This window comes from Athalia rosae, chromosome 7 (assembly GCF_917208135.1).
Source record: "Athalia rosae chromosome 7, iyAthRosa1.1, whole genome shotgun sequence".
Lineage (NCBI taxonomy): Eukaryota > Metazoa > Arthropoda > Insecta > Hymenoptera > Athaliidae > Athalia > Athalia rosae.
In genome coordinates this window covers 1,922,157-1,943,316 of record NC_064032.1, presented here as the reverse complement: position 1 = coordinate 1,943,316, position 21,160 = coordinate 1,922,157, and the positions used below count along the sequence as shown (strand labels likewise).

The following is a 21,160-nucleotide window of genomic DNA, read 5'->3' as shown; positions in this document are numbered from 1 at the left end:
TTGAAAGAAATCATAATCATAAAAACTATAATAATGATTATAATAATAATTACAATACCATGCTAATAAAATGTTAATAAATAAACAACAAGAATATTACGATGGCGAGTCGATAATAAATTACGTTGAACCAAAATGAAATAAAATAGAATAAAAAAAAACTCTCCCTACAGAAATGAATTAATAATAACGATAATTGTAATAATAATAATAATAATGATGATGGTGATATTAATAACGAATTGAAATCTGTACAACGCCTCATACATAGATTTATGTATGCATCGGTAGTTATATACAATTATTATATACTTATGTTGAAAATTGATAATATTTGATGATTAGTGAAATATACATTTGAAGAAAAAAAATCGAAAATAATAATAAAAACTAAACGAGAAAGAAAAGTAAAAGAGAAGTCGTCGAATTGTCAGCTCTTATTCTTATTTACAGTATTAAAATGATATAAATGCGCGACGCGGATCATATAGCCGGGATAAATAATGATTAATAATATTATGTAGAGTGAATTAATTAATGACGATGAAGATATGATGACGAATTTATGAGAACAACGCTCGACTATTCTAACTCGTGAATAAGTAAAATCTAGGAAAAAACTTTCAACCATTTACTCACCTAATCACCTTAAGAATCTAATAATGTCAATATGAAGTTCGAATGTCTTTTTACCGTTGTTCTCAACATTGTGTAATAATAAAAATGATAAGATGATAACAGTAATAATCCTAATGTTTATAGTAAGAAAAATAATAGTCATAATAGTATCAATAATAATAACAACATAGCAGCAATAATAATAATAATAATGTGTGCGATGAATGTTGATAGATAAATAAAGAAATATTTCTACCTCTTTTGGAAACGGAAACTGAACGTGTTCTCCGGTAGAGCTAAATTTCCTAGTGGTATCTTGTAAGATTCACCGTCAACGGGGAGTATGGTGAAATTTTTGAGAATCGTTGCCAGTGTTGAAAAACTTAAATATTGAACCATCTTGTAACCCATGCAGGATCTACGACCGCCACCAAAAGGTAGGAAATGTTCTGGTTTGCTTATTCGACCGTTAACGAGGAACCTTTCGGGCTTGAATTCCGTGGGATCGGTCCACAAAGAACTTGTCATGTTCAACTCGTAATTGTTCAAGAATATGAGAGAACCCTTCTCGACTCTGTAGCCTGGAAACAGAATGGACAAAATAAGGGATGAATAAAATTTCGAAGAACGCTTTGAAAGATGGGAAACAAAGTAGAGGGAATAATTAAACTCACCGGCGACCGAACTGTCCTGATTGGCGACGTGGGGTACGATCGGACTCGAAATTAAACGGATGGCTTCTAGAACGATGGATTCCGTGTACGGCATGGATCCTCGTTGTTCCAAACCGACTCTTCGATTTTCCGATTTCTCCGCGGCGTCGATTTCTTCTTGGGATCTTTTTTGAACTTGTGGGTTTACCACGAGGTAGCCGAGAACTTTCATTAATAAATTACCAACGGCTGCATGACCTCCGATTATGTCTTCCAGGGCGAAAAGTGCGGTGCCCCACGATATGTTTGGCTCCGCGTTCGACGCAACGTGGTTTATCAAACAGTTGACGTAATCGTCTTCCGGCAAAATATCGGTCCAAGATTCCAATCTGTCTTCTATGATATTTTTTTCAACAAACTGACGTATCTCTTCGCTCCAATTTGCCATTCTTGCCATATTGCGGTTGTGGAGAGGCATTAGGAAGGGCATGAAATCCGCGGCGTAACCTTGATTGACCTCGTAAAATACTTTGTCAAAGTTTTTGACCATGTCGGAAAACTCGGTGTTACCGATGTCGAAACGTCTCGAGCAAAAATAGTTCGTGAATATATTGGCGCATGTCTCAAGTATCAATGGCTTAGCCGCGAATTTACTCGCGGGTTTCGATCCCAATTGGTCGATCAATACCTCCAGTTCTTGTCCGATGATCGAATTCAATTGATCGTACTTGGCCGTAAATGCTCTTGGAAATGTGTGCGCCCTGAGAGTCTCGCGTCTCGATTTCTGGACCTCGGACCAATCGCAGAATGCCAATGCTGGAATAACAAGAAAAATCGAATGAAATTAATGAAATTACAAAAATTTTAAGGTAATAAAAACACCACGGCGGTTTCGAAAAGTAATTGCCCAGACATGGGAAGAGGACGGGGCTGCAAGGGGTGGGGGAGGAGGGAGGGGAGGGAATAAAATAACTCGCGCATCAGGCTGCAACTCTTCTCATCCGGTTCTTAGCGACTGTTCGGAAGGTTTTTCACAAAAAACTCTTTCAACTCGGATCAAGATTTATTTTCTCTCTTATTTTTACTCTCTTCAGAGTGCACGGTGCGTATGGTACAGTGCGGTATAACTTGGTACAGTATAAATCAAGCATTCAAGTACGCGAACTGCCTTCGCAAAAGGGATATCTTGCGGAGTTCGTCTCCTTATAAAAGATTACGAGTTAAAAGGCGATTTTTCCTCTCTACCTTCAAAGAATTAACGAGATTTCAAACGACGAGTTTGCAGCCTCGGTCGTTCGTGAATGTGCGTTCCCCGGTGAACCCCGTAAGTGTTGTTTATTTACGGTCTAAGTCGATCTTCCGTCCCTTACAGAATCAATCTTCGATATCATCCCATTTCTGTCGAATGTCCCTGACCGTCCTGCGACCGGGCCTTCGTATATTTTATCCTCGAGGCGGTGTAGCCGGTAGAGCCGGATATGCCGGACGTGCAACGGGGGTAATAAGAAATTACGCGTTTCACGAAGGAAGGGACGAAAAAAGGAGCGGAGAGAGAAAGAAAAAGGGCAGAGCGACGACGATGACGATAATATAAAATACTTACAGTTTTCCTTGTCCCCGCAGAACAGCAGATGATATCTGGCGAAGTTCGGTCTGGAATCGAAGTGGGGTCCTTTGGTGATGAGGACTTCCTTGATGTTCTCCAGTCCGTTGACGACGACGCATTGCACCGATCCCATCTTTAATTTGATGATCTGGCTGTTGTAGATCCTCGCCAACTCGGCGAACGCTTTGTAGGGTACGTCGTAACGTCCGAGTATGTGGAGCGATCCGATAATCGGCCATGGTTTTGGTCCCGGTGGATCCGGAAGCGTCGACGCTTCGGTATCGACGATTTTAATGGACACTGATTTTCGCGATTTCAGGTAATCGATGAAAACCAATATCAAGGCCATCAACGATGTGGCGATCAGTAAGTAGGTTGTTGTGCTCAAAGCTAAGATAGACATCTTCTTTTTATTCTCTTCTACTCTCTTGTCGTTCGATCTTTCTTTTTCTTCTTCCTTTTTTCGTTTCACTTATGTCACCCTTTCAGCAAAAGATGACGATGCACTTTTTTTTGTTCACGTCTTTTTCAAGAAGGAAATATACGGAGTAAAATAAGGGACAAATATCCGCACGGTTGAGTCGCGTGAAAAGAGAAAAAAGAACTACCTCGTTTCTTTTTTTGAACCTTTGACTTTCTTTGAAAGATCGGTGGAATTTTTCGACAAAAAAGTAGCTCGGGTAAATCGACTCGATGTAAGTGAGGATTTTACGGGTTTATCAGACTGATAATGATATAGTAGCTGCAACGCCGGGGGTGGATTCTGACGATATATTTAACCGGCGCGTTGTTAGTTTTTCGTTTCTGTTTGCTTGTTTTTTTTTTTTCCTTTTGGGAGCAGAGGTGTGGTCGGTTTTTTTTTTATAAATTTAATCGTTTTTAGCGTTCAGATTTCTTCTGGATTTTTTTTTGTTCTGAATCTGAATTGCAGTCGGTTTTTCCTTTCGGGATATTATCGGCGCGCGTCTACTATCGTCTGTTAACCGTTTGCCGATCTGACTCGGTCTGGGGCTCGAAGCGTGCCGGACGATCTTATATAGCGGCGTAATGTAGGCAGCACATTTACGCCACGGTTCACCCCATACATATGGATTCGACGACGTGATCGACGTCCAAGTGTACCGGGAGACGAATTTCAAGAAAACCCCGTGTACCCCCGACCCGAGCCGACCCGGTCGCTCCCTCTTTATGTTTCGGGATGCTGATCCACCTTTTTTATCTGACAAATAAAACTCCCCTTGAAATGCGAGTCACTCGCAGCCGCAGACACCAATTTCTTACTCCGTAGATAGATTTCTAAATCGATTATGTGTTGCAGGTGGTCAAATGAGCCTTTTTACCCCGCGCCAGACTCCAGAATCGGGTTAGCGATCCGATTCAAGAAGATTCTGCGCGATCTTCTTTCCATCGATTCCCCGTTCAAACTTTCGGAGTTCATCAAAATGGCGTCTGTTGTTTGTCGTTGTCCTTTTCACCTTCTCATAAATTGATGATTTTTGCAGTTGCAACGACGATCGGTTTTTCACGATTTCGTGTACGGTGTGGACTGATTCCTAGACCCGAACGCGGATTGAACCGCTGACGCAATGTAAATGCGATGATTTATTTTCTCGTTGTATTTGTAGTACAACCGGGAACCGATTTACCGTTCGGATCTTTTACTTTGGAAATTATAATATTCTACTGCGTTGTTTTCAAATTTTTCCCCTAGCCCCAATAACCCAGAGTTGATCTCTCTCTTCATGTTTACTGGAATAATAAATTCGCCATTTCGTTTATCGGAATATTAATACCTTATCTTCCATGTTTTTCTTGGTAATCAGGAAGGATCGAGAGATTTCTCCAAACGTCGCAATCGGTCGTTCAACCGTTCTTACACGCTGCGCGACGGATCCGTTCTTTGGATCATCTGGACACGGGAAGACGAAATATTTTCACCTGTAGAAAAAGCGAAATGGAAAAAGATAATAGAAGAGAAGAAAAAACGAGCGATAAATTAAGACGTATCAAGGTGAAGGGAAAGGTGAAGGTCGTCGACTGTAACTTCTACTTGGAATTAATGAACCTTTGAGGAAAATTCATGCATACCTACCCACTAAAGTATACGGGTGCATCGCAGGTGACGACCACTATCGCAACAAAATCGAAAAAGAAAACTTCTCAGACAACGATCTAACCTCGATTAATTAATTAATCAGGAGTAGAATATAACTCGACGATCACGGGGTTCAAATGCGACTTTGTAGATAAACCTGAAAAAAAAAAAACCGTCAAATATTATTCAGTATAAAAATGATCAATATGGATGAAAAAATAATTTCCTGTCCGAACACCCCTGTAACATGTGGTTGTGGATGTTATATGTTAAATATAGTTGTCTGGCCGTAGGCCTTTTCTTCTTCTTTTTCCTATTGCCTTTAATTTTTTTTTTTTTTTCTTCTCCACTTCAGTTACTTTGTCGTGGACCTTTATCGTCATTGTTCGATCTGGAAGCTCTGCGGTGAATAAAATGAATTAATAATTTTACGCGTACACGCGTGTTATCCATAAGATGATCATCCGGAACGTGGGTAGAGGTATTGGTGCGGTGCGTGAGATCGATCCGTACGATTTTTTCAGCCCGGAAAAATAAGAACAAAAATGAGAAGGAGAAAAAGAAACAAAACGATTTTACGATATGGGTAAGCGCGTTCCAGGATCTTCTACCGGTTCTGTATGTATATACATCGGGATCATTTCCTGTCTATCCGTCTTTCTCATAAATCCAAACCGGAATCGATGAAGATATTGTTCGGAGAATCGAAGCGCTTTTTCCAGGATTTTTACACCAGATCGTTGCGTTATTGTGTAAATCCTATGTAAGCATGTTCCCATTTTATATCAATTTCAAGATCAGGGATACGAGGAATTCGTGCTCGTATGTGACGTAGTTACACGAAAGTCTGAAAAAGAAAAAATATATGAGAATCCGTTCGGACTTCTCTTTCTTATCCGTCGCAATTTCTGTCCCCTATTGTAGGTGCGCGTATGCATAAAAATAATTAATCGAGATTACAAATATCTGTACACGTGAGTCTTTGATCTGTGAACCGAATCGAACAGACCTCCGAGGGCCGAGAAAAATGGCGCGATCGTCGTAGTCGTTGTCGTTGTCGTTGTTGTTAATCTGTTGTGAGATCGACGGAAACCAATGAAATCGAAGCGAGAAAAGAAATAAGAGAATACAGGAGGCCGGACTCCGAGTGAGTCGAACTATAGCAATCGTTTGTTGCTGGACCAAACCGATAATAGTATACCAGACACGAAGGTCTCGCACCAAAATCAAGGTTGCCTTCCCATTAGCGATGCACGCTAACCCCTGCGTAATAATCAGAAAATTATATAAACGCCGACAAAAATATCTCTACCCAATCGTCCATCGCCCTTTGACCTAATCTAATTATTCCTCCTCCGCTTATCATTCCCCTCCAGAAAAACGAACGGAAAATAAAATATCCCATTCGTTTGCCAACTTTTTGCAAATTTGCAAAGATCATTTTTTTGTTCTCAGAGACGATCGGTTCCCAAACTTACAGTGAATCGTATAGTCAGTTCTTTTTTTCTCTTCTGTTCGTTTTTTTTTTTTTTTGCAATGTTGGAGCGTGACCTCGTGATTGATTTATTTTTACAACTCATCAAGGTCTGCAGTTGGCCCTAACCGATGCCTTCATCCTCTTTTTCATCTGCCTTTTCTTTTGCGAACTATATTCGATTTGACTTATGTGATACAGTTTCAATTATTCGAATATTTCATATACCTTGTACATCGCGCCGAAATCTGCAGCCGTCCTGGGATCTTCTTTCCTCCCCTCCTTGCCCACCAGGCTCGCGATATATCTGTAACGATATAATAAAAATAGATGAATGAAAATTAAAAAATAGAGGGTCAGTTTGGACGGTTTCGAAATACATGCAGAAAAAAAAAACAACATATTCGTAACGTACGTGGCATAATAATTTCGAATAGACCATTTGAAGATCGGTTAGCAGGATGCATGCAACTCGCGCGGGTGTTTAGAAAATGAGAAGAAAAAAAAAAAATAAATAATAAGAAGATATATTCCATTCCTAGCATTTAAATACATATAACTACATGGGTGTCTATTACGTACGCGGGTACCTACTACGTGTAAGCCACGATATATCTTTTGCAGTTTAAAGTCGGCGATCGCGCGGGCGGCATGCAATTCAGATGTGTCGTAGGTGATCTTTAACGGGCATATACTTAATACATATACGATAAAACGTTTTGTCAATGTCAAAATAAGTGTCGGGGGCGTACAAAACTCCGCCCCCTCATCGGCACATCACTTAAAACATGAACATCTGAGATTTGTTATACATAAAATGACCTCATGTCCTGTCGCATCTCGCGATAAATCCTCCAATACTTTTACATCGTCTGAGGTATAAAGGCACACGGGATAAATTATCAAAAAAGATGAACAATGAGAAGCGCAGTTTTCGCATAATATTTCATATATAACTAAAAGATAGATTTTCAAAAAACTGTATACCCTGTATTTGAGAAAATTGTCAAAAAACTATGAGTTTTTCTATTTTACCTCTTTATCTCTCTAAATATATAGAATAAAGTTATTCATTGTATGTACATTTTTATTTAACACCCGCATTGATCTTTATGGTTAAAGGTACAAGACGCACGTTTCTTATTTTATATTCCCCCGAAATTTAAAACGTCTGGGCCGATCGTCTCGTCTTTGGATTTTATTTATACATTTTTTTCCTTTTTTCATTTTCATTTCCTTGCAAATATTTGTCTACATATGTCCCCGTGGATACTTACGTATGACGTAAGTATAACGTGTGATAGAGGGAAGATGAAGATGTGTGTAAAAGTTCCGAATCAATGACGAACATTCTATAAGACTTTCAATAAAAATCAAGAATTCGTCACGGGAATGAAAAACGAAAGAAAAAAAGAGCAAGAAGTGCATACCAACAGATATTCGCAGACGACACTATTAGATTTTTAGAATTTCAATTCCTGGTGAATTTAGTAGTTTTATTTTATTTTATTTTTCTCTGATGTCGAGGTGGCCCAGAAGCGTTTGGTACGTACGATACGTATAGTAAGAAATACCGAAAAAAAATATATATATACCCATATATACGTATGTATACGTGTATACAGATCGTGCAGTTGGTCCTTGGTTAACAAAAAACATCCAACCTCCTTACATTTTTTTCGTCTTCTTTCGTATTTTATTTTATTTATTTAGTTTTTTGAGTCTAGGCAGATGCACCTCAACGGTATTTTGACTTCCAAATTTTCGTTGTAAAGTCGGTGCTGCTGCACAGCATCTCTCAAAAATACCAAAAAAAAAAAAAAAACCCAAGATACGAAACGATTCGAAGACACTAAATCTCGTATATATTTGGGTTTTTAATCATGTATTAAATAAGGATGGATATACTGCATGGGCAGGTATATATATGTATATGTATTATACCCGTATTTGAAGATGCGTTGCAGATTTACTCATTTTTTTATTTTTACATCCGGTACGATTAAAATAAATACTGCAGAGGCAAGACAACGTGTACACTATATACGTAGATAGTGTAAACTTCCAGACGTTTTCAAATTTAAAGAATTCAGACGTGTACCTCATTCGTTTCTTTCTTCTGTACTTGTTTTTTTATCATTCCATTTCATTTTCTCATATACTATTCTATGAGCCCCAATTAGAATCTTATTAGTTCTCGCAACCTGCGTGTATAACAATAACTACTGCACAATTTTTATTCTTACTTGTCTCCAAATTCTATGATACCTTATAAAGAGATGACTTCTGGAGCGAAGGGAATCGAATCGAATCGAATTTAAGGTTTTAAATTGATGATGCAGGTATTGCAGGAGCAGCGGCAGCATCATGTCTGATGATTAATTCATATTCTGTTCTTTTTTTTTCTTCTTCTTTTTAGTTTTTATTATTTATTTTTTTTTTTCTCTTATACATCCCGAAGCGAAGGGAGTAAACTTGATTCTTCCTCTTATCAAAAAAACCTGATGCCTCAGGGCGCTGAGAAAAGTTTTCGTTCGATCCCGGCCATCGTCCTTTGTAAAATCTGTATCGCCGATGGCGCAGAAAACCGCAAAATAAAATCGATCCGGTTGTCCCTCCATCCCAAAAATAATTACAACTGTTATCAATGTTATTATACAGTATTACACTAATTATCAGTTGCACATCGGTCTTAGAGTGAAGTTTGATTGATTGATTTCGAGATTATAAATGTGCGAAAAATGCGGTATCGATTTTCAATCGATTTGTTTTGTACGTCTATTTAAGTTGGATAATATTTTAACGGTGTTATGTCGGTTAATAAAATGGCATAACACAGAATCGCAACGGAGTTGTCTACGCAGTAGATATAAAGAGCGAATCGATTGAAAATTTGTTCTCGACTTGTTTATTTGAAAGAACGTTTTCCTTTTATTCTTTGAAATAAAAAAGGTACCAATATCATGTCAGAAGTACGTGGATATTGCATGTGTTTGATTTTATAAATTTAATGCGTACGAACGTTGTTTTCGTACTGCAACTACGCTCACGCTATTCCACCTTCCTAACCCAACCTAAGTTGAAAATATTTCAAAATCTATGGCTGTGCATTAAACAGATTTTGATGTGATGTAAGTTGAAGAGAAAAATAAATAAATACGATGCATAATGGTACGGATGGACTAAAAAAATATTTTTCACCCTCGTTGAATTTGATTTTCTTCAACCTACTTATGTGTATTATATGTTCCTGAATCCATCGAATGGACAGAATTTCTTTTTTCAATTCAAAGATATATAAAAAAAAAAACTAAAAAATTCATCCGATATCTGCATGGAACGTGATACACAGCAATGACAATGTATTGAAGAATCTTAAAATACTGTAGGTTTGTTTCTTAGAATTATATCTGCACTATGTACGCCTGTATGAGATCTACTAGAAGAGAGAAAGAGACAGAGAAAAAAACAACTATTTGCATTAGTTAGATATAGGTATAGTACATAAGTACCGTATATAACTGACACGTTTATTCCACGAACTATATCCACATAATACTTCTTCCGGCTATTTATCTATAGATTTTATAACATTCTTTATACCTCATCGAAAAGATCATGTAATTCCGTATCGTTACGTTTCTATTTCCATCATCATTGTTAACAATATTAATACTGTCATTACCGATCGCAGTAACACTTGATAACATTGCTGCGTTACACAGGGTCGTTCAATGACTCGTTTACTATAAAGTCTGCCTTGCAGCGGAAACGAACTATTGCAAAAACGAACGAACGAATGAATGAACACTGCACTGCGATTTCCTCTGCAATTTTGCAGATTTTTCACAAAAAAAAAAAAGAACAAAGGGTTTTGGTTTATCAGATGAACCTCCTACTCAATATATGCTAGTATGCATACATGAAAAAAAAAAAATGTAGGACAAAGATTTATATGATAATTATTATAATGAAAGAGTAGATGGAAAATTAGATCGTGCATACACAGCGCGGGACGATTATAAGATCGCGGTATTGTTTGATAAGTAATTTTTTACGAAAAGTACACAAAAACCACCCAGTATGCGTACTTATATATTATATCAGTTTCGCCCCGAAATATATATGGTATAAATTCTATGCAAGTCGGAATTTTATTATACATGGGTTGACCCCTGCTTATGTATCAATACGAAATCAGCATAGATAGCGATCGAGGCGTGCTGAGATTTTTTGGATGACTGACTACAGCCGTGACTATACCTACGTAGGAATACCTACATACATATATACGTACGTACCCTATAGTACCGTCTCCTTTCGTTCGGTCACTCTGTCACCGTGCAAAAGCACGAAGAGAGAGAGAGAGAGAGAGAGAGAGAGAAAAAAAAAGGAAGAAGAAGCACGATGCTCGTAGCTCGTGTATAGAAAACGAAATAAAAAATGAATAAAAAACACCGAAAAATGAAAAAGAAAGGAAGAGGAAAGAGTCAGAAGCAGAAATGAAGAGATTCCATGCGCCCTGTATAGTCGAACGATCATCATCCCTCATCGAGAAAATGATCGCTCTGTAAATAGGCATACGCAATGATATATACTACACGTAAAACAGAGAAGTGACTCATTCCGATTATTCATTCATTCATTCATTCATCTATCCGATCCCTTTGAATTTTTCTTTCATTTTTTCTTTAATCTTTTCTCGTATCCCGAAACACAGATATTATGCATCAAGGTTTGTTTAATTCAATTTCATCGATAGATGCAATAGAAAAAAAAAAAGATAGAAACAAATCAAGAGACAAACCGAACGAAATCCAAATTCTGTGATTTTTTTCATAGTTATCTTCTTCTAATTTGTTGCTTTTACACTATAGATACGTGCGATGTTAACAGACATTTTACATCATGTGGGTGAATTTTTAATGGAAGTCCGATTTTTTCTTTTTTACCTACTTATTTTTATTCTATACATCTTTAATGCATGAAAAACTCTTATCAGCCCCGACCACTCGATGGGTCGAAGAGGTTTTTTTTTTTTTTCCATTTTCTACAATCATTTTTCCTTTTCCTTTTTTTTTTCTTTTTTATTTCAACGCTTGCACGGGGGACTTTTTTTTTTTGAATGAAAAATAATTTATAAAAACTGTGTCGATTATATTCATCCTGGTTTTTTTTTCTTCTTCCCTAATTTAAATTTTTCGATCAATTACCATTGAGATAAAAATCGATGCGGGGTGACTACCTTGTTTTTTCATTTTCTCATATGCTTCTTCTCTTTTGATTTTCGACTCCGACAAATCGAAATAGAATTGTAAGATTAAATGACGAAACCAATTTACTCGGACCGTTCACACGATTATGATCATGGCAGAAAATTATTTCCTCGCTGTGCGTTTCATCACGTACGCCATTATAAAATATACCGAGCTATAAAATTTTTCTTATTCATATGGGACATAAACAATGATTTAGCCATTACATATATTGACGTCTTACGCACGTCACTATATCGTATGTGTACATACGTACATGGGTTACATACGTACACATAGAAAAAGCTTGTAAAGTAGTATTCTAATTTAATACCATACGATTTTCTATGTACCTAACCATATGATAATGTTAAATCCAGTTCTACTACGTTTCTGCATGGACACCCAGTTTGAGACGTGAAGTATATTTTATATTATAAAACGAAATTGTCTACCAGATCTTATAGACGACGACGTCTACGAGCTGGTGATAATAATACAATCATCATCCGGTATTTGTAGTGAAATTATTATTCTGCTACGCCTAGACACGTCGTGTATCGTTTTCGTCGAGAGAAAACGAAAGAAAAAAAATCACGAATGTCGAGTGAATTTGGTTTGTTTCTTTAAAGCGAAAAAAAAAAAAAGGAACTAAAAACGGAATCGCATCGAAAATCCACGGTTGCGGGGCTTTGGCTGGTTTAGACTGACATACCTGTATATAGTGGCTATGGTTTTTTATACGTATAGCTTGAATATATCTTTCGAGTCCCAGGATGCAACCTTGAACCATTGAGTTACTTCTCGTAGGTTGGTTCTGATGAATAATGAATTATGTTGCGGTACCCGCCCATAAGAAATGTCGTGTATAGAGAATCATCATCATCTCGCTCTGATGTACCATACAATTTCACCCCCCTCGCAATTCTAAAATCGCATCGAATCATTTACGTCGTTACATATTACCTAACGCATGCATGAAAATTATTACAAATAAAACGACAGTGAATAACAATTAACGATTATGCTAATAATTGATTCCGTTTCAATTAACGAGGAACAACAACAGGATAACTCGTAGAGTGCAGGTCAAAGAGAAAAAGATAAGAATTAATAGTAATAATTTATGCTATGATCGGATATCACCGCCTCTTGCAGAAACACCCTTGACAATGTTCTTCCATTCATACATGGTGTGGTGATGAAAATAAAAGAATCCGTTATTAATACCGTTAAGATCTCATGCACATATGATTCTGAGTAGAAAAAAAAAAAACACCAATTCAATTTTCGATCCAATTTCTCAATCGGTCTAATCGAATGATCCTTGTATCATTATTTCTGGGATGTTATTGAAGTAATGACGAATACATGTGTAACATGAGACAACATGTATGCAGCGATGTGTTTTTAGTTAAATGGAATATAAGATGGAATAATAAATGTAGTGCGACTAAGGAATCGGAGCGTAATACAGTTAGATGTGATCCGTGATTTTAGAGTTTGAACTTCGAAATCCGTATATTAATATACATCGTGACCCTGGGTAGTCTGCGCTCCGAAGAGATCCGCGTAATTGCATACGATTTATATACCTACTAGCTATAAAGAATTTCGCGACCTTGATCATCCGCCATTCCTATATAGTATATACGTATCAATTTTATATAGAATCGAGGGCTACAAAATCCGCAAGGGCGTATCTCGCGAAAAAATAATTTTAATAAAACAAATAAAACAAAAATTATACTTTGATTTGAATGAAACGTGATTGAACCAAAAATACCCTTATCTTATTTATTTATTAATTATTGATATTTTTTTCGGACTTTTCTTTTCCTTTTTCAAACACATTTCTTCGTTTCTGGGACACTCACCTGAATTTTAGCGCCTGAATTCGCGAATTATTTCGTCCTGTTTGATTCTATTCACCTACTTCCGTTATCTGCGCGGGAATCCATGCGTATATATCATAAGTTTATATGTATATGTGAATAAAAGTTTGTCGGAATTTATTTTTGTTTTCGTCCGTAAGTTCGAAAACTTTCAACCCCTCATGTCGACGTCTATTATATTTTCACCTGCTAGGAAAAGGAAGACAATAATTGTATTACAATTGTATCATAACTGCACATTTCGGTATGAAATTTGGAGAGAGTTTTAGTACCTGTTGCCTTTTTCAAATCAGAGCACAGCGATGCAGTTGCATTTGGACATACTTGAATAGGTGTGTACATACTTATATACAGAAAAAAGGCCATCAAACGACCGACAGCTGCAGCCTTGATTTTTCTCATAGAATAATGGGGTTCTAGGTTGGCTTACATTTTATAAAATCATCGCCTAGATCCCTCGACGGTTTCAGCATAATCATCATTGTTCAGCTTTTAGATCTGAAATGGTGACATTTTCAATGTCCCACATTTGGCTGCGCGAGTTGGATGAAAGAAAAAAAAATAAATAAATTTGGTTACAACGGCCCTTACCCAATGCTTCATTTTTTCCTTCCTTTAAATTTTCTTCTTCCTCCCAATCTGAAATCAAAAGTAAAGAACCACGATCATTAAAATCTTACCTCCGAATGGAAAATAGCTGGGAAATTAATTCAATAATTACGCTGCGGATACTGAAGGTTTTTTTATTTTTCATCTTTCAATTCTATTCACCCGCACGCTATTGATACCTGAATGGCGGGAAATTTATCTCGCCTCAAAGAATAGAAAACAAGATTTGAACAGGCGCGCGACCTCCTCTGCACGTTCTAGATTTCGTGAAATCTCCGCGAGGCCCGCGAAATAAAAAAGGCGGGAAAGGAGTCGAATAATTTACGCGCGTGTTCCGCATGACATTTTTATATTCTTTACTTCTTTCTTTTCCACTTCATAGTGTACGTGTACACGTAGGATACGAATGTGCAGTGATTTTTTAATAGTATTGCAAAGAATGTGTCGCAATAAGATGGAATAAGGTTCAAGAGAGTAGAAGAGAAAAAAAGAAGGATTGATAAAATACACGTAAATTATTAGGCAGCCCCATGCGCGCGAACTCGATCTTATTCACGTTTATATTTATTTATCGACAGCTTTTTTCTGATTATATCCTTTTTCCCTTAAACTCGAACTGGAACCAATTAAATTACAAGTCAACGCGCGCGGGTTCTCGAACAATTCTATATAATGTTTCTTGACAGCCTCAGGAGAAACAAAAGAAAGTACCGCTATTCTTAGGTCTCCGGAGATTTTTATCTCCCTATCGCCGCTTTTTACAATTGTAATTTCTTTTACGACGAATTTATCGTCGTCGTCGCGTGATATACGCTATATCATACGTTATACACTCGGAACTCGCGCGCGCGCGCGCGCGCGCGATCTGTGCAGCCTTTCCGAGAAAATAAAACCAAAAATATAAATAAATATATAAAGATTAAGTGCATGAACTTATAAAAAGTACCAAAGTTGCACCGGAACATAAAAAACAAAGAACGAAAAAATCTAAAATCAAAAACAAGAAAATATGAATATTGCGACTATGATTATCAAATATTTGTTAAATATCAACTGTACGTAAGTGATGAGTAGATAAAAATTTTGATATCGTAAACGCTTCTCAAATAGCGCAGAGACATGCTGCAGCTTTTTTCACGTTCGTACAGATAAATGAAAATAAAACGTTACGCGGGAAACCCGGAAGAATAATTGTAACGCGGTAGCATAGCCGCGTTGGACGCCACGATGTCGGCCATATCTATAAAGTGCATAGAGGTTAAATTTTCAATGCGTTCAGCAGCTACACACATCGCTCGTTCCCCTCGATATTCAACGAAGATTTGAGAATTGATTTTATCATTAAAATGTACTCAAATTTTTCACGGAAATCAAACGAATTTATCAACCAATTTTGTCACACATGCTGAGGAGAGAAAAGATGGAGAAGAAAATTTGAATTCAAATATACGAATAGCGATTTGATAAATAGAAAATAATAATGTAACGATATCATAGATGAAAAATAAGAGTAAAGCATGCAAAAGACTTCCTCAAATTTCATAATACATATGTAAAACACACGTTACAGTGATCGGGCGCGCGTTCACGTGTATATAGTAAATAAAATACGTCACGAATTAATTCAATTCGCGCGCTCACATAGGTCGCGAGACAACATTTCTGGGGAAAAGAAAGCGCTGAGAAGTTATACGATTATTATCATCGGAAATCGTTGTATCTATATATTATATGTACATTTGCAATGAAACGCCTCCAGTTTCATAGAATGAAAAATACAAACAACCGAAAACAGAAAGAAAACAAAAACAACTGTCACAGATGAGAGATTAATCAAAATTTTCGAATCTGGATTAATTACGTATACGTTAAGAAAATATCTCTAGGAATTACAGCCGCCATCTGTTAATGTATTCAATTTTCTTTATAATTTATTCATGAAGAAAATTCTGTGATAAGATCGTTATTTGATTTTCTCTTGATTAACAAAAGAAGTGAGATTAATTTTCTTTCGTATCTATAAGATTTTTCCAACATACCGTGTACAGTGCAATAAATTGCTGAACTTCATCTTTCGAATTTAATTATATATGTGCATCGTAAATTGTAAAGAAGTAGTAAAAGGCGAAAAGAAAAAAGAGGAAAGATGAAAGATAGAAAAAGACAAAAGCCAAAACCAAATTCTATTCATTATTACAATTGCATGCGAAGTAATTCGAGAATTGTATACATTCCATATACAATATCATCTACATAGACTTTTACGTGCGGGTATTCCTGAGTTAATATACGATAAAATTCTCTACTCTTGTATACGGTCATGAAATTCGGCTTGATAAAATTCCAAATTTTTATTCTCTTCCTCTCATATCCTACGGGAGCGAGGGTGTTCGAGGGGGCGATACGCCTAGCATAGCGGGGCGCGTGCGAATAATTGTTTAAAGTCAAAATCGGTGACCCGTGTAGTTGGCTTTTTATTCTCTCTTATCTTATTTCTCCTCTCTTTAACATGAGCAATTCAGCAGCTGGCATTGTACATACTGTATAGGGTACGAAACGCGGGGAACGCGCAAATCCTCCGTATAATAATTAAGATCTGGTATACGAGATCTGTGCGTACGACATATACGGGCATAAATATATATAAATGGGTTATCTATTTTATGCCACATGCGCGTAGTTGTACGCGATATAGATTATAAATTGTTTATACTGTACGTTTTCAGCGCGAGAAGAAGTTAGGAAGTAAAATTCCAAAATCTCCTCCCCGGAACGGGGGGGGAGTCGATTAAATTGACAAAGCTCGATAACAGGACTGAGCGTACCTATACCGGGTTAACTGGATCATCCTGGAGAATTGAATAAAAAATAGAGAGAGACGGAGAAGGAAATAGAAAAAGAAAAATCGAAAGCTCAGAAAAAGAGAATAGACAAAAGATACAAAACGTAGCCGAGACGCGCGTGCAACATGTGAGGCGAAAAACACGTGCGTGGATTTTATTCGCGATTTGAGTTGATCCTGTATATAATATACTACATTATAATTGATGGTTTATGTAATACACATTGTGCCTATACGACGCGGAGTAATTTTTTATGAGATGAAAATACGAAGACGCGGAAACTGCATTACATAGCTGCTGCAGAAACTGCATTGCATAGATACTGCACTTTCACACATGATGGACTATTTTATATTGAAAAGTTTTGAATATCGAATCTATGATTTCTTTTTCATTGGATTAAAAAAATAACCTACCTATACCTATATTTCACCTGATTTATGGTATCAATTTATTTAGTTGATTTGGTTGACTTGGAAAATTGAACGTACATTGCAATGACGATGGTAAGAAAATTGGAGAAAAGGAAATAAGAGAAAGAATGACGGCGTTGCATTAAAGAAAAAATGCAACGGTTGTATATGTATAATCGTACGTAAGGGCATGATAGGTATGTATGTATAGGTATAGGTAAGATACACATATCATAAATATGTATATGTATATATTTATCTATTTTGCCTTTGGAAAATTTATAAATAATTGACATTGAAATGAATACTGTCCCTGAGACTTTCAATTCATTTATATAGCTTGATATTTCAGTGATTCAATGCCGATAGAGCTAACTATAAATTGTACCACTGACTTTTCCATACATTAGAATAGCATTTTGACTTCCTGCGGTGAGAAACGCCTCGTCGTCGTCTTCGTCTTCGTCGTTTTAGTATCACGAGTACCTAACAATAAGTAATATCCCTAGTGGTTGTCGCCCGTTCAAAGTGCATCGTTTCAATACCGTCGTCTATTGACTGAATTTTACTCTCTACAGTACCACCCATACTTATACACATTTACCTGTACACATGGATTCACGTACCCGTACTATGTACCGATATAGTTTTCCCCTATCCTGCAACAAAACGCTGCAATAACAATGACCTCGCTCGAGAGAAAGAAGCTTGCATTTTATTGAATTAAATATCATTCATTTCACGATGGGAATACATTACCCCCCTGCCTCATTTCCAACCCGCGCTCTTCCTCTCGAAAGATAAGAAAGAAAGAAAAAGAATTTAGAAAAGATTTAAAAAAAAAAAAAAAAGGGCGTACGTACGTACGTACGTACGATGTCCGTCGAGTATGCTTTATTGTAACGAGCTATCTTTTCTTTTCCTATTGTTTGTTTTTTTTCTAATAAAATGAAAGAAAATAGAAAAGAAAATACTGAAACTTCAATATAAACCTCACCTTTCAGACTTTACCCCATTTCCACACATTCTATCTACTTCATCTTTTTTGCTGTAGCTGCTGGTGCATTTCTAGTCATCTATACCATACATAATATGCACCTCATGAGGGTCACTGAAGCGACATGCAGGCGTCATGCAGTAAAATGCGAAATTATATACGATTCGATCTCCTGGGGGAGTTAATCTTAACTTTCCTTCTTTTCATCCAGCTCTTTCTCCTTTTCTTCTCTCCTCCTTCGATCATTCTCGTTTTTTCCTCTTGCCCTCCAACCCTCCGAAAAAAAATAACGAAAGAATCAGATGTGTATGATGAAAAATACAAATTACTATAAATACCAATTCATCTAGTAAATAAATCTAATCAAATGGTAATTAAATCCTGGATCAAATTAAAGATTTGATTTTTTAATGGTCATTCTTTTTTTCTTTTTTCTAACTATGTAAAATACTGTACATGTTCCTATTTCATGCGATACCCATATAGGTATGGATTTTGGTTTTGTTAGTCAGTAGGTAACTAGGTAGCTCCCCGACGAGTTACATATAGTTTATATAGAACATACGCATACGAATCGTTGATTTAGATTTTTTTTTCTTCTTTGGTTTTCTTTTTTACCATTTTTTCTTTGTGCTTTTCTTTTTATTTTCTATTCTACTTCGAAAACCGTTTGTATGAATATTAAAGTATTTAAATATATAAAAGGGACCCAAATATCACAACCATACATACATATAGCGTGTATGTAGAATCCGAATAGCGATAAGGGAATACTTAGCATATACCAAACACATGTGAGGTACCTACTACCTTCGAAAAAAATAAGGAGAAAAAAGAGAAGGACAAAAAAAATATTATACGATGAAAGAAACAGAAAATAAAAAAAAAAACGTTCAGTCTAGACGTACTATAAGTATAGTGTTTTACGGTATACCGATTTATATTTCGTTGTCCCGATATATTGAAAGGTGTCGATTAATTGTTCAACCTATTCGATTTATACGACGTAAATTAATATGCCTCGTGCGTGAGCTTTCACGATTCCCTCCGTTTTCCAACAAGTTGTTCGTTTTTTTTTATCTAATTTTTTTATCTACGTTGTTAAATATATAAATATATTTGGTCGATTTAGAAAAAAGCGCGTATAGATAAATAAGAAAAGAATAAAAAAAGAAGAGAAAAGATCGTTTGAATATACGTGTCTGCGTATTCATATATGTGAGAATGTGAATAATTATATGTTATAGGTACCCATGAAGATCTCCGGTGGAGGTATAGCTGTAGATATCGCGCAGGTGTATTGAATATTATAATTGGGTCGGATATCTGGAGATATTTTGTTTGATATATTATTTGAAATTTAAAGACAGAAAGATCTTCGGATAATATATGACACCGGCATATACGATACACACTACCGATATAATGTTATATAACAGCTATCGATGTTTTTCAAAATCTAAAGGAATTTATTTATTTATCAATTTTACTTCATTTTTTAACTTTCTCGATGATTTCAGGGGGTCGAATTGATTTCTTTTTCTTTTGTTCAACTCTCATTAGGCAACCCTTTCAAACTGTATACTTTGTATAATGTAGAATAAGATTGATAAAGTTAATATTTGATTAGATAAAATACACGTATGATTGTACCTTTTTTTGGCATGTATGTAGCACGTGATTTGACGCGATGGATTTTTCGACTCTGACGAAAAATGAGCAGCGGGTTTATTCAAATATTTCTTTTTTCGGTTTTACCGAGACGATTTCTTCCAGACCCTGACCCTGACCTCGACGGGAGAGAACCATCTCGTGTATTTCTTTTTCTTCTTCTCCTTTTACTGCCTTTTTTTTCCTAGTATAATTTTCCGGATCCGAACAGCTGCGGACGTCATTGAATCGTCGCCCGTCTTGCATCGCGATGAGCATCGCATTTATTTTGTATATCATAACACACACCTATACCTGCATCAAAGGAAAGAATAATGGCAGAGGAAAGTAAAGAGCGAATAAAAGGAAAAGGAAAACAAAAAACGAAGAACTCAAATAGACAAATTAAACGAACACATACGTTTATGTATTTTGATTTTCCGATCATATGTAGGTAAATGCAACTTCCGGGTTCCTTTTCTTTTCCAAAATTCCAAAATCGGTTTCATTTCCAGCCTCTCCACCCGCGCAGTCAGCTCTGCGAATATAAATCCTATGATACAGAAGAGAAAAAAGAGAAGAAAAAATATTAGATTCGGATCGACGAATTCTATTATAAAATATAATAGTGATGAGATATGCGCCATCTTCAGAATGGTATTGGTTGATATATAGATATACGTAGTTTGAAAATCAAATCTTTAGCGGATCTCGAATTCTCGCGTCCCGGTGTGGTGGGTGGCCTTTAAAATTTGTTTCAATTTTTTTTCTATTCGCCAATTTGCATACCTATGCGTATACAGAGGTGTACGTGTGTAGGTAATTTGCTCGACTGGTGGCCCCGCGGATGTTGGAGACGCGCGTGCCAAATGTTCGGGGGCGGCATCGGATTTAAATCCACTTTGAATGGGGAATCGGCAGATTCTAACCGATTCTCTAAATAAATCAATTCAAATACCCTATACTCACTCTGTCCGATATACAGTACGAACGACCTGCTCTCTTAAAAAAGAAAAAGAACGAGCAAAAAAAAATGATGAAAAAGAACGAGA

General features: G+C 36.5%; 1 protein-coding gene across 2 annotated transcripts; it reads right to left on the bottom strand.

Annotated features, from left to right (window-relative positions):
- Window positions 1-54: 54 nt before the first annotated feature.
- LOC105689227 (cytochrome P450 307a1-like) lies at window positions 55-20,036 on the bottom strand. 2 transcript variants are annotated; one of them, XM_048657808.1, is made up of 10 exons: window positions 19,710-20,036; window positions 18,459-18,732; window positions 14,188-14,235; window positions 13,869-14,094; window positions 13,579-13,785; window positions 6,675-6,753; window positions 4,970-5,819; window positions 2,875-4,815; window positions 1,293-2,087; window positions 55-1,199 (listed from the first exon to the last, which is right to left on the bottom strand). In XM_048657808.1, exons 8-10 carry the CDS (start codon window positions 3,278-3,280, stop codon window positions 871-873), a joined length of 1,530 nt encoding a protein of 509 aa, XP_048513765.1. In that variant the 5' UTR covers window positions 3,281-4,815; window positions 4,970-5,819; window positions 6,675-6,753; window positions 13,579-13,785; window positions 13,869-14,094; window positions 14,188-14,235; window positions 18,459-18,732; window positions 19,710-20,036; the 3' UTR covers window positions 55-870. The 2 variants fall into 2 exon arrangements, with proteins under 2 accessions (XP_048513765.1, XP_048513764.1); XM_048657807.1 differs by having other exon boundaries at window positions 18,459-20,036.
- Between the last annotated feature and the right edge of the window lie 1,124 nt (window positions 20,037-21,160).